The 13,643-nt window shown below is 40.8% G+C and overlaps 2 protein-coding genes across 3 annotated transcripts in view; both read right to left on the bottom strand.

The window, feature by feature from the left end:
- Positions 1 to 3,921, bottom strand: part of CUBN (cubilin) — a 143,336-nt gene extending 139,415 nt beyond the window's left edge. The window contains 6 exon segments of the mRNA XM_065628711.1: positions 86 to 189; positions 1,121 to 1,222; positions 2,008 to 2,046; positions 3,041 to 3,133; positions 3,504 to 3,633; positions 3,785 to 3,921. Coding sequence (XP_065484783.1) covers positions 86 to 189; positions 1,121 to 1,222; positions 2,008 to 2,046; positions 3,041 to 3,133; positions 3,504 to 3,633; positions 3,785 to 3,921 — 605 coding nt within the window.
- Positions 3,922 to 11,499: 7,578 nt separating this feature from the next.
- TRDMT1 (tRNA aspartic acid methyltransferase 1) overlaps positions 11,500 to 13,643 on the bottom strand; it is a 30,702-nt gene continuing 28,558 nt past the window's right edge. The window contains exon 11 of one of the 2 annotated variants that reach the window (XM_065629861.1): positions 11,500 to 13,400. In XM_065629861.1, the coding sequence (XP_065485933.1) occupies positions 13,300 to 13,400 (101 nt within the window). In that variant the 3' untranslated portion in view covers positions 11,500 to 13,299. The remainder of the gene's footprint in view (positions 13,401 to 13,643) is intronic. The other variant, XR_010605843.1, reaches the window with a different exon arrangement.

Raw genomic sequence — 13,643 nt, 5'->3', positions numbered from 1 at the left:
AAATGTGTGCTGCAGCTGTGATACGGGGTACAAAAATAGCAGAGTATTTTAGGTAGGATTTTTGTGTGTAGTTTTGAAAAGTTACCTGTAGCTGCCTGGTGTGTTCACACAAGTGGCTCCATTCTGGCAACCTAATAGTGTTCCAGCATAAATCAGGCATTCATTAACATCCACAGAACACAGGGGGCCCTAAGATGAAATGGGAAACCAGTTTATTTTCCAAGTCACTGAGAAATGAAGGAAACCATGGAGCCAATGTTTAGTATAGTTTCCAAAGATATACAAACCATGGGCTGCTATCAACACAGCTTCTCTTATGAAACATTATAACAAAACTCTATTTTTCAGTCGCATTTCTGTGACCCTGGTTATCAGCCAGATGGGGGATAAAATACTTCAGATGTTTGTACAAAGCATATGGACAGCATAGTGCTGTCATACCCCCTACCTTCCAACTTCATGGCAAAAGACTCAGAAAACTTTCTTTCAAACTGTTTCTGTCAGGGGATGCTGTTTTATTAAGACTGAAAGCACAGCAATTTTGTCCCAAATCTTGCTGGGACAAATTTCAAGTTGAGAGCCTTTGAGAAGAAGATATAACTTTTCCATCTCCAGTGCATGTAACAGCACCATTACAGCATTTGCCAGTAGAGTAGATTTCAAAAACTCAGACTGGATTGATTACCTACATCCCCATTTTTTTTTATTTGTTTGAGCTTGAATAAACATCATGCCCTTCCCCCATTCTCTCTTTATCCTTGCATAAGATCAACAGCAAGGCACGCAGTTCAGTTCCTTGCTCAGCAAAAACCAAAGACTAATTCTCTGCTGTGGGAACTGCCAAGCATCCCTGACTTCATGGGCCATTGCCCCTGTATAACAGTGCAGGGTACGGCCCCGTGGTTTGGGCTTCACTTTTTTGGTATATATTAATGTTGTTGAGAAGAAAACTTGTTGCCCTTCAAGCAAACGATGAGTGTGTTACTACTGCTTAGTTGTTCAGTATTTCTCACACTGTTCCAACCAACCTTAAAATGCTATGTGTCGTCACAATTACACTAAGCCAGATGTGTCCTTACAGTTAAAATACACATTTCTGCATTCAAGGATACAGACTCACCTGCCATTCGCTGGGACAGAGGCAGAAGAAACCATCCAGCAAGTTTACACAGGTCCCTGAGTTTTCACACGGGTTACTGCTGCAGGCTCTCCTCTGGATAGTCTGAAACCCAGGAAAAGTGCAGAAAATGAAGTTCCTTCTTATTTAGTGTTTCATTTGCATTTACTTTCAAGACAAAACTTTCATAATTATTTTTTCATTCTTTCTTGTGTCGCCATCCTCTCCCCGCCCCCCGCCCCCCCCCATTTTTTCAGCAAGGTTGCTTTGTAAAGGTTTTGAGCTGTTTTGCTCATATCTGTACAACATGAAGACTAATATCATTGGTCTTACACTGGATGGCCAGCTGCAAGCACTAGTTTGAGGAAAGCTATGTAAATTTTAATAGAGGCTGTTCTTCATCAGCAGACTGTGAGTCTAGATGAGGGGTTACCTTGTCTTCTCGATTCTATGGCTGAGTTGTGTGAACTGCTTTTACTGGCAGTTGCAGCTGTGGCTTGTCACAGGGTCAGTGGAAAAGCAGGCGACAGTTGAAAATTAGCTGTCTCCAGTACAATATAAAATCCACTTTGAATTCTCCAGTCTTCATCTTGACTGATCAGTGAAGGAAGAGTTTACTTCTCCTTGGTATCTGGTTGTTGTTCTTGACTCTACAACTGTTTTTCCTTTAAGGAATGCAGGCTCCTACACTGTTTATATTTTGTAAGTAGGCATTTCGCCTCCTCTACAAATCTTGGTGCTTTTTTACCTTGTGTTACCAAAAAAAGTTTTCCCAAGTAATGCATGAGAGGAAAGAAATAATTTAGCTATTTAATCATTGTAACCTCATTTCATTTACTTGGAGTTGGGCTTTTCTTTTTTGATCTCTAGTTTGCTTCCCATTTACTCACCTGCTCTAAGCTTTGAAGTTTGTTGTCAAGACTCATGACCTGCGAGAGAAATGCAAATTACATTGTGCTTGGTATGAGAGTGACCACAGAGGTACACGCTGGATGCTGGTAGGCTAAAAAAATACTTTATTTTGAGAAGAGAGAATAGGTGCTATGTGAAACCAGGCAACAATCAAGTTCAAATCAGGCCCCATTCACTGTGATTTCCATGTTTTAGGCTGTTGAGAAATGGCAGCTTAAATATGACCCAGCTTGGCTCAAAAAGCAAGACTCAGTCTTGTGAAGATGAATCCAGGTGCTCAACACTGAGGATGTGAATTTTCTAGTGGGACTGTTTAGGTGCTTGTGCACATGCAAAGGACAGAGATCTATGAGAGTACACAGAAAGGTTCACCAGCTCTCAGTGGGTTATAACCACAAGCAACAAACTGAAACTGAATCAGGGAATATGATGGATATGTATTAGTACAATTTCCCTGCAGTTAGGTCTCTTAGACTATAAAATATTTTCCTGCAAGGAACTTGTGGCAACACTGTAACAAAAGACACTTAAACCAAGTCAGACAAAGGTTTCAAAATCTTCTGTTGGAGAAAAATCTTTAGTAGCAGGGAAGGTATGAAATTACTGCATAGGTATTTTCTTTCCACTGCAAACTCCTATAGCCCATTTCACCTATGGAACTGAATGCCTGTGTAACATCTATAAGAATATGGTCCATTTCCTGAATTAAGTGGGATTTCACTTCCATAAATATTAGATTATATAGTCCGTAGAGATGTTGACAGGGAACAAAAGAAGAATCCTGGTAACTTGAAATTATGGGATTTAAAGGAATATTTCCATTGTCTCCAGAGTTACTAAATAAGTATCTCAACATTAAACACAGAGTCTGAGCTGATGTTAAATACGGATTCTGCCCCAGTTCCCTAAATTGGAGTCCAGAAATACTAACATGAAGAAGTTAACGATGTAAATCTGAGGAACGGGAAATGGGGAACGCTGGAAGAGGGACACTACAAGGGTATGGCTCACCTTGGAGGTCAGCAGAGCAAACTGCTGGGACATGTTCTGAGAGGCACCATGGGCTTTTTTAAGTTCTTGAATCTCTGCATTACTTTCTCTCACCTACATCAAAAAAACCCCAGAGATAATGTGAAATAAGCTTGGCTTTTTCAAAAGCCTACAAATGTAAAAAAAGCTTTGCTTTTTCAAAAGCTTAGGAGAGTTTTATTCTTGCTTAACTTTGCTATTATAAAGTCCACTTAAACACAGAAAGCCCTGTTGCATACACGATATAATCTTTTAGTTATTGTCTGTAATGGCATGATTACTTTATGAGTCTGCAATAGCTCACATTCGTATTAGAGTGCTGACACAGTATAAAATAACAATCATACAAAACACATCAAACATTTGCTAAGACAAATTCTGAAGATAAACTATTACCATGCAAAACCGAAAACAAAAGCATATTGAGGAAAAGTAACTATAACACCTGACTAAAAAGTTCTGCGAGGTCCTCTTCATTAATTTTTATTTTCCCCAGTGGTCCAGTTCTAAATTCAATATTTTTGCTGGAGCCAGCGTGGAACACTAAATTACCCTGGTCTGAGGACAAACGAGGCCTGTTGTATTACAGAAAAAAATACAAAGAGATCATCTATTTACACATATCCACCAAACAGTATGTAAAAAAGAGCTGCAATAAAGCCATTCTGTTCCCATTACTGGCACTTGAAAGCCACCATAAGAACAAATGCAAGCAACGGTACTTACTGCTCGTCATAAATGGCTCTTTTCTGCCTCTTTTTTTCATAGTGGTTTGAATCACAGCTCAATCCAGTAAGCAGCAATAATGCAAGTAAAAGCCCAGGAGCAGCCCGAAGCATTGCTCTCCTTCAGCTGTCCCACATCTGAAGCAAAACCTCCAGTGCTGAATCGTATTTCTGCAAGCCCAGCTGCCCTTTGCTCTCACACGGCTCTTGATTTACCAGGTGCCCATGCTGCTGTCTTGTCTTGCAAGGGTAAACTTTATCTCAGGTATTTTAATTAAAGATTGACAGCATGCAAACCCTCTGGACATTATATGCATTTTGCTGTCTTTGTCCTTTTGTTTCAAGAGCTTTAAAGACCATTAATTGAAATCCGCCTGCATTTTGTAATTATCTCTTTGACTTTTGCACAGCTGGGGACCCCTGTGTCTCAGAGCACCCTGCAATCTGCAGCTGGCCACTGGGGTAATGTCTCGCTCTCCCCACATGCTGCACCACACGGGTGAGGGAAAGATTATTTGACAGCACTAAAGGACCTAGATTGTTACCAAAAAATAAAACAAACCCCACATATAAAACCCACAGTGGCTGGCAAGGAATGTTTGTATTGAAAGAGAAGCTTCCAGCCAGTAATTTATGGGGCAGATGACACAAACAAGTTAGCAGTCCCAAGTAGCATCCCATGGGCCACAACAGGAAAATACAATTTTAACCAAATATGGTTGCTCTGACTCAAGAATGACGCAGTCCCCAGATGCTGAGGAGGCGATCACACACCAAGGGGACTGCATTGTGTTTGGCATGTGTGGCCTGTCTTCATTGTGCACACTAGGGCTCCCAAATTCAGGGCCAGACATAGACAATGCAGAAGACGAAGGAAGAATTCAAAGGAGGCTCACAAGTAATAAAAAAATGCAAATTAATATGTTTGAGAGCCACAATTCCCACTACCCTTCAGCAGTACCTCACAGCCTTCTCAAAGGAAGTGTCCCACTCAGACACCTGTGGGTGCTTGTCCCTGAGGCCCGGGCTCTTTGTGCTGGGAGCCATGACAGAGCCCACGTGCCACCTCCCTTTTGCTTTTGCCAAAGTCTCCATTTTCCCCTTCCCCAGGACCTTGCTGTGCTTTCCCCTCTCTGCTTAGGGGAGCTTTGTGTATACTTTCCTTCCTCATCCTTGGAGTTAACTGAACCTCCAGGCCCACCACCATTCTTTTTTGATTTTCCTTTTTGCTTAGTAGACACTCACCTCATTCAGACTGCTCACACTTCAAACTCTACTGAGAAGAGCAGGAAGAGTTGTAGCCGCTCTCGCTCAAAGATAGCAGTAGCCACCATTCACTGAGCCCTTAGGGCCCAGACCTTCATGGAGGCCACAGAGCTCCTGTACTTCCTAACCCTGCACAGATATGCGGGACATGCCCTGGAGCTGGGGGATTGAATGAACTCTACAGCTTTCACAGACAGAAATGATACGAGGTCAAAGCACTCTGGGAAAAGACTGGATGTGGAGATGAAAAATATTGTCACCTCAAAAAGAGATAGGGGTGGGCTGTGAAAATGAGTGTGAAGCCAGGAGAGCTAATGTTTGTGGTGCTGCCAGAGATAACTCAACCCTTACCGTGAATAACTATGATGTCTGAGATCGTATCAGCTGCATCCCACCAGCTCCACTATTTTGTTTGTGTAAAAATGACATTTTTATTAACTTTATTATCTGTATTTTTAGAAACTTATCTCAGAACAGCGTGAGCCTGCTGACCATCTGTCACAGACGGTGACGCAGGTAACCCAGCAGTTACCGCTGCTGCCCGGAGATCTGGAAGGACAGAGGCGAAGCTCCTCCTGAGGCCGGGGGAACAGCCCACCCCGCAGGCCTGCTCAGCTCTGGGTTTTCACCGGCCCCGCAGCAGCCCGTGGCCCCCAGGAGACCGAGTTACCGGCTGCTGCTGACAGAACAGAGGAACATGAGGAGGAATCCCTATCTGTTGTCCTTCACCATCATAGCAGATGGCGTTCACACAGAAATACAGAATTGTGTCCTCAATCATTGAAGGCTATCACTGCTCCATTCAAGCCAAACAAGCAATGATATTTACACCAACTGAGGATCTGTCCCCACACATTTTTTTAAATTTCCTATTCTGCTCTTCACTCGGAAACCTCTGTTCTGGAATAGGAGAGCATAGATGGATTATCGATATCTCTGTCTAGTCAACAGGACACCTCCTGCCTCTGGGTATCCTGCTGCTGCCCATTAAACTAGTGCTCTCTAACAGTCTTCATGTCAGTTCTGATGTCTGAGGTTTTTTTTCCCCTTGTGTGTGTGTTTTAACAGTTTACTGAGTTTTTATAACTGTCCATTAGATGTCAACTTGAAGAAACTATGGGCCAAATAAACCTGTACTTGCTAGCAGGCTGGTTGAATGTGTACATACTTCAAGGACTTTCTTTCACGAAGTCCATTGTAAGCTGACAGTTTTCAGCCCAGACTTCAGCTGTGACCGACAAAATCCTTCCTTTTCTCTATTCATTGCTTTTGCATACTGAGTATGCATTGCCCCTCTCTGCTGCCTGTCAATATTCAATTCAAGCTGCACTTTCCAACTAATTAACTCCAATATACCAAATGGCCAATGAGCAATAAACCATAGAGGATGGGGAGAAAGCTACTAATGCAAGGAAGAAGAAGAAATAACTCTTTCGACCTTCTCTTCATGAAGGCTTTATAGCTTAGAAAATGGCTGACCTGAAAACCAGACGACTGACTATGCACAAATTATAGGATGGAAGGAGGTCTCTGGACATCTATCTAAACCGTGCATGACACACTGTTTTCCATTTCATTAGACCTTCCAGATTTTAGTTAATTTACCCTGTATTCCTAATGAATGCACCTTAGGCTAGCCAAGTTGGGAAATCTACAAACCATCTTATGGAGAAAAATAGGTCCACACCTTTTAATTTTACTGAAATACATTGGATTGAGACATCATTTTTGGAGGAACGTGATGGAAACCCTGCAAATATCTGGCATACGAGTAGGGGTGGTTCTTCCTAACAAGGAGAACTGGCACAAACCCTTTCTCCTGGGACAGATCGTTCATTACCTCACTGACATTGTGGCTGAGGAAACACCTCTGAAGAGTATTGGTTGTGCATGGATTTGGCAGGAAGTAATTCAGTATTTGTCTCTAATTCTGGAATACAATTTACAACCATCTTGTGTAGCTATGTGAAACGAAATGGTGGTATCCCTCTACTTCTCTGGGAGTATGTGCCCGCAATGCAAAGACACTGCTGTAGAAGACAAGAGTTGACTCAGATTATGGACAAAAATTTAATATGCTTCAATTGCACCTACGAAGTCAACCCAGATGCAGAGACATGACACGAGGCTGTGACAATGCTCCTTTTTGTATGGGGGAAACACAACTACTGGTATGAATCCCAACCGGGCTAATTTTTTAATGGAAGACTAACAAGTAACCCTTTATTTTTATTACTTTATTACTTTGAGGGTGGCAGAGCACTGGAACAGGCTGCCCAGAGAGGTTGTGCACTCTCCTTCACTACAGACACTCGAAACCTGCCTGGACACCTTCCTGTGCGATCTGCTCTGGGTGAACCTGCTTTAGCAGGTCAGTTGGACTAGATGGTCTCTAGAGGTCCCTTCCAATCTCCACCATTCTGTGATTCTGTGATATTGTTCTATACATGCAAAAAAGATCTGTTATTCAGTGTTAGGATTCCAATATTTGCAAATAATTATAAATCCAGCCCCATTGCTGGCTTAATCTCAAGTATTGGACATTTACCTGAGTTTCTCCTCAACCGAGGTCATGTCTCCCAGCATTGCCATCTTCACTTTCCTGGATTCTTTTTCTTCTTTCCTCTTTCTAATAATATTCCAGTGTTCAAACGTGACATACAACATATGAAGCCACATGGTTGCCTAGCTGGTACAAACATGCAAAGTGCCAGTGTAAACAGCGCATCGTATGGAACTCAGCACTTTCAATGTGTCCCTACAGCTCCGAGACAACCAAGCACTAAGCTGGTATGAGCCCCTATCTGCCTGGAGAATCAACAATCACAGGTTTATATCAAACTAGGGTGACTGTGAAAAACAACGTTCTCCTTTCCGTCCCACACCTAAAACCACCCATCACGGCTTCCTTCCTTCTCTTTACGTGTATCTGGAGAGTTTCCTGGCCGCAGCACTGCCCCGGGGGCTGCAGCAGCTGCAAGGCTCCACTTCCCACGCCACTCCTCATGGAATTCCTTTCCTTCTCAGCATATTGCCCTCTGACTCCTGCTCAAGATTTTGCTCCCCAACACAGTAGATGAAGTTAATAAGTTACCTGCTATGAAGTTTAGCTGGCCAGGAAATCTAGGTTTTCAGTTTTTAATAGCAAGTAACAAAGAGATGAGTTTTGCTTTAGTTAGCGACATCAGCTGGATCTGATCTACTGTCCTTATTCTCTCTGGGTTCCTTTATCACAATGAAGGCAGTTATAACAAGTTAGTTTTTTAGTTTCATTTAAAAAATTAAAATTTTGGTTCCTCTTTCTGATTTTTCTTCCTACACGTTGTTTCTACAAACCACCAACCACTTTGATGCTTCCTATTTTCTGTTTCAGTCTTTTTTGAAACTGGGTTCATGAAAAGTTTCCAGCCAGTTACATTGACTTTGTTCTTTTCTATTGATTATTCCAGCCCTTTTAGCACATTCCAATTGCTTTAACGTACACTGGAGTTATTTTTAGGGACTTCCATTTACATAGTCACCCTTCTCCACTAATAACCCTAAAGCCATGAATGGATCTGGCTGCACAACCTCCCTCAGATTCATCCTATTCTGTACCGTTGGCTTTATCAAGAGGCTTAGACCTGAGCTAAATCCATCAATCATTTGCTGTGTATTGATGCTGTGATCACAAATATTGGCAGTCTGTCACCCTACAAACATAAGGAGGTGAGAGTGGCCATATTGGGTTAGAAACAGATCCATCTAGGTCAGCACCCTGTCTCCAGCAGTGGCCAAGAGCAGACAGGTAGGAAATGAAGGGTACGCAAAAGGGCAAGCACATACAGTACTTCTCCTAGGTACTCCTTGGCCTCCATCTGTTTGCAGCTTGGGAACTTCCTCAGCCACAAGTCCACCTACTCAGTACTCTCAAAGGATTTTTCACCCATGAACTTGTCTGGCCTTCTCCTGAACTCTTCCCCATGCTTCACCTTACAACACATTTACAATTAATGAGTAATGCCACATGGTAAGCAACATCAATATACAGTAAAAATGCCATTCAGAAATATTAATTCTCAGTAGAATCCCATTTTTAAGTGTAATATTTATAAACAGAATGGTATTAGTTTCTTCTTTAAAGTACATACAGGGCAAACATTTGAACTAATCAAAACTATTGCTGTCTAGGTATGAGAAAATGTATTAGCACCATCAATGTGCTTTCCTTCCACATGCAAGGCTGTAATTTTAACATGTCTGAGTTACAACAGCCCAGCGCATAGACAAACGCACAAGACAAATAGACTTTTGACAACGCTGGGATTTCAGGATGCATTCCTGTGTTCAAAATCAGACAGGCTCCCCACTGGAGGAGATTTTAGGGACTTCTTGGTGGCATTCTATGTGAAATTCTCTCCAACAATCCACTCACACTACAAGTGGTTTACCCCACTCAATTTTAGCCCCTCCAACTCTGCTTCTTGCTTCATCAGAGATCTTACCAAGAGATCCCGTCCATGCTCCCACTCCCAAAAGGACCAGATGGAGTAAAGTCAAAGAGAACAACGCAGTTGTCTTGCCTTCACAGAAAGCTGCCGGGTCATCTAAGGCCACACATTTCTTCCCTTCAACAGCTATAAAAATTCCCCAAACCTTTGTAATCAACTAAAGATTAAAAGAACACAAATCTCTACATGCTCTTCATGATAACATTTAAATTGACATACTGTCACTATTCAATACTTCATTTTCCCTGGTGTCTTGGGTATCAATTATCTGTTCAAACAAGTTGTTACTAAACAAGCATAAACTTCCCCTAATGAGGTTATAACACTAGAATACTCATGTTTGCACAGGCAAAAGGAAAATGGTTACTGGAGTTCATATTGGACTGTACGTCTAGTTTCTTATACTTTCACATTATTTTTCCTCAGATATTTCTTCAACCATTTCTACTTTACACACTATTTATATAAGAATGCCCAGAATTGCCTAGTGTTCTTAGCCAATTATTTGTCTCCTCCAAATCCTTACTAATATGCCATATTCTTTAAATACAATGCAGAAAAAAAAATGCACAGAACAGGTAAGTGGTTTGAAATATCTAAGAGGCAAAATACATTAAACTTCTAAGGAAAAGAAATATAACTTAGTATTTATAAAATAAGCCAGAGTGTTAAACTTCAGTACGAATACCAAGCAAATATAACCAAGAAATCAAAGGCTGAGCTGAGAATGAATAGTTATCCTTGAGATACAACAAATATTTGCAAAATTTTCTGTTTATATTAGAAACGTGTGACAACTGCTAAAACAGATTTGTACAGTCATCAAAGACCTGCTCAGATTTCTATGACACGTCTCTTTAGAGAACAAAATGGGCTTACCCATGACTAAGTTTTGAGACATATGATAGTGTTATCACAGATCAATGTTTTTCCAGCCTGTAATACACAGATTCCTGACGATCCTTACAGTCCTGCTAAGAGGGTCAGCAAAAGGTGAGACAAAAAAGCCTGTGGGCAGGAGCCTCCCATTCACTGCATGGAAGGATGCACCTCCACTGGAAAATTTTGAGTTCATGTATCAAAAAATATCCAAACACACTGCATTAAACAAATGGTATTCCCAGATTGCCTCAGATAAAAACAAACTTAAGTAGGTAAGACATTCTGTAAGGCAACCAGCAGGCTGCAAAAATGACTGCATAAGTATGGCACCACCAAATATGACATCCTTTCCCTCAGTGGAGCTTCTCAAGTTTGAGAGAATGCAACCACATCACCTTGCTCAGATAATTAAGTGTATTGCAGATGTGCAGAGTAAGTGAGCTACAAAACCAAAAATCAGATTCTGGAAATCTCTTTCTGTTTCCAGAGCTGTCTTCCAGGTTTCACTTATTTACCTTTCAGCTGCTTTTGTAATCACATTTCATTGCTGTGAAAATGCTTAGGCTGCAGTTGCGCAGCGCTGATGTAGGCTGTAAGGCACTTGTGATGAGGAGACTGCCCAGAAAAGGAAGCAACGTCATCATCAAGTGAGGTCCAGCAGGTGCAACCCAGCAGAGCTCACTAAACGAGTCTATTAATGATGAACAGATGGGATAAGAAGCAGTCACTCAATTTAGCTGCACTGGTATTACAGAGTTAGCAGGGGTAAAATACATAAATATATACTTACAACTCTGAAATCTGTTTTTTTAAAATATCTCCTTCAGAAACAGCTCTGAGTAGCAAACAGATTTCAGTCTTCACAATCACACTGAATTAAAATTCACTGTCAACATGTAACAGGCTGTATTGCTATATCAGTTTTAGATGCAGATAGATAACTTTCAACTTAAATACCGCTTGCTTAAGAGTGGCATATAAACCACTCAAACATATTTTGCAGATTAAGGAATCAAAAATTAATTGTTAATAGTAATATTTTGCCAAATATTATTATAGTGAAGCAAATTGTACAGATTATTTACATGATTTAGGAGAAAGAAATCCCACTTTGTACATAGAATTGATGTCCTTTGTTTTCATTTCAATGTTTGGACCATGTTAGATAGCAACAGATCTTCATATTATCACGTTTCTCCCAAGAACAAGACCATGTAGCTACTAGTTATTGATCTGGCTGATAATTCTACACAATAACCACCATATAAACAGATAATTGCAGCTCATAACACTGTCTAAAACACACTTGCTCTTTGCAGTTTGGTAGCAGGCACAGCCTAACATTAGTCTAGTATATTTTTGCCATTACAGTACTACATGAGACCAAGTAAAGACAAAGGCCAACCGCATCCTTCTCCACAGCCCAGTCCAGAGCTCTTTTAGGAAAATCCATTTCCATTTCTCTTTTATAGCTGGAACCGCCCAAGCGGTCCGAATGCTCTTAGGGAATACGACAGGCTGAAGTAGATCAACCCAAGCTTTTCCTGGTTTAACGGTCCAGAAGCAACATGCAAATCCAGACTGAAGAAGAAATGCACAAGGAGTCAGCATAAGATAAAACCTGGCACAAAATTACAATACCAAGCTCGTTTTCTTTTTCAGGAGGACTACAGCAGATGAGAACAGCTGCGGTATCTCTTCATCAGTTCTGTTCACTACAGTCTTTAGCTTCTCCCGCATTACCAAGCCTAAAAGCAATACACCATGACTGTTCTTATGTCCCTCAAGCTGTTTTTTCTCCAAATATAATACTAATATACTATTACCTGTAAGGAAAAGTAACAACCAGAACATGTGCTTCTTTAGGTAGCTTTCAGATTACCCATAATTGTCTCTGTTGTTTCAGAGAGATTAAACTCACAAGACCTGAGGATTAAAAAATGCTTCAGTCCAGCTCTATGAGACGGTGTACACCTGTGGCACTCTGGATGGCCACATGCCGTGGTTTCATCCCAACATACACCTAACCCTAGTGCTACTATCAAGTTTTGTGAGTAAATCTTCCTGAGAAGCCCATATAGCTTTTCTGCAGTTCCTATGCCATAAGAACCTAGACATGGAGCTTTTACATTTTATGTCTTATGTGTAGGTCTTTGGTAAAGAGCAATGATCTTATCCTGAATAATACAAGTGAGAATAGGAACAGGCAAGTTATTCTCCAGGTTGTGATAATCTTGAAATATTTTTGTTCAGCTGCACTTAAAACAAATCATACCAGACAGACAGAGTTGGGTTCCAGAAACCTGCAAGTGTTTAGAGAAGATGAGACAACCATAAACTACAGATGACACTGTGTCTTCTTAAAAACTGTATACGAAATACTGAATTTAACAGTTTCACCAGCTACAAAAAACACATCAAAATTTCAGATCATATATACAATAAATCTTTTAAGAATGGATCACGGATATTTACAGATGAAGACACTTTACATGCAGAACTTGGTCTCTACATTTAATTAAAACAGCTTTGACATTTACAGCCTTTTTATACTGTACTGAGAAGACGGTTTTAAGATAAAATAGCCTTATCCATTTCCATTGATGTATATGTAAATGCTGCTCTTTTTCATTTTTCAAACTAAAAAGGACATTTACACGCAGACATTAAGTCCTGGCAACTTCCATTTAAACAAAACACCTCTAAAGTGCAAATCCATCATAACAGCAAGGTATTAAAAATATATCAGAATTGTTCAGCAAAGTGTCTGGACAGATATTTTGGTAAGCTGATTTTTGTTCAGCTGCCATCAGCTTTCTCCTGAAAGATGGAAGTATTTTCTGTCTCCAGTCCGTACTCATCAGATTCAGGTTCTACATTATCCAAGTAGAATGGTGATCAGTTTTGCCACCACATGTACATTGAGGCTGTTTCCCAGAAGACGGTAGCATTGCTTTATCGTTACTTTGTCAGGAAAGCCTAGAACAGAAACATACAGTACAACATCATTAGTCTGGGTTTGTTCCTAGCTTTTAGTCTACTCCTTTTTTCAGTAAACAGTTCTTCATGCAGTTATCACAGACTGCAGCACGGCTCACCTCACCCCCCCTGAAATTCACAAAATTACAAAATTAATTCCTAACCAGTTCACTGGATTTGGATCGGCTCTTCAATTAGCAGGACTGCCATCCCCAAGGTTTAACGAGAAGCCTCAAAACATTG

The sequence above is a fragment of the Caloenas nicobarica genome, chromosome 2 (assembly GCF_036013445.1).
Source record: "Caloenas nicobarica isolate bCalNic1 chromosome 2, bCalNic1.hap1, whole genome shotgun sequence".
Lineage (NCBI taxonomy): Eukaryota > Metazoa > Chordata > Aves > Columbiformes > Columbidae > Caloenas > Caloenas nicobarica.
The sequence above is the reverse complement of the archived record's forward strand: the minus strand, read 5'-3'. Positions and strand labels throughout refer to the sequence as shown.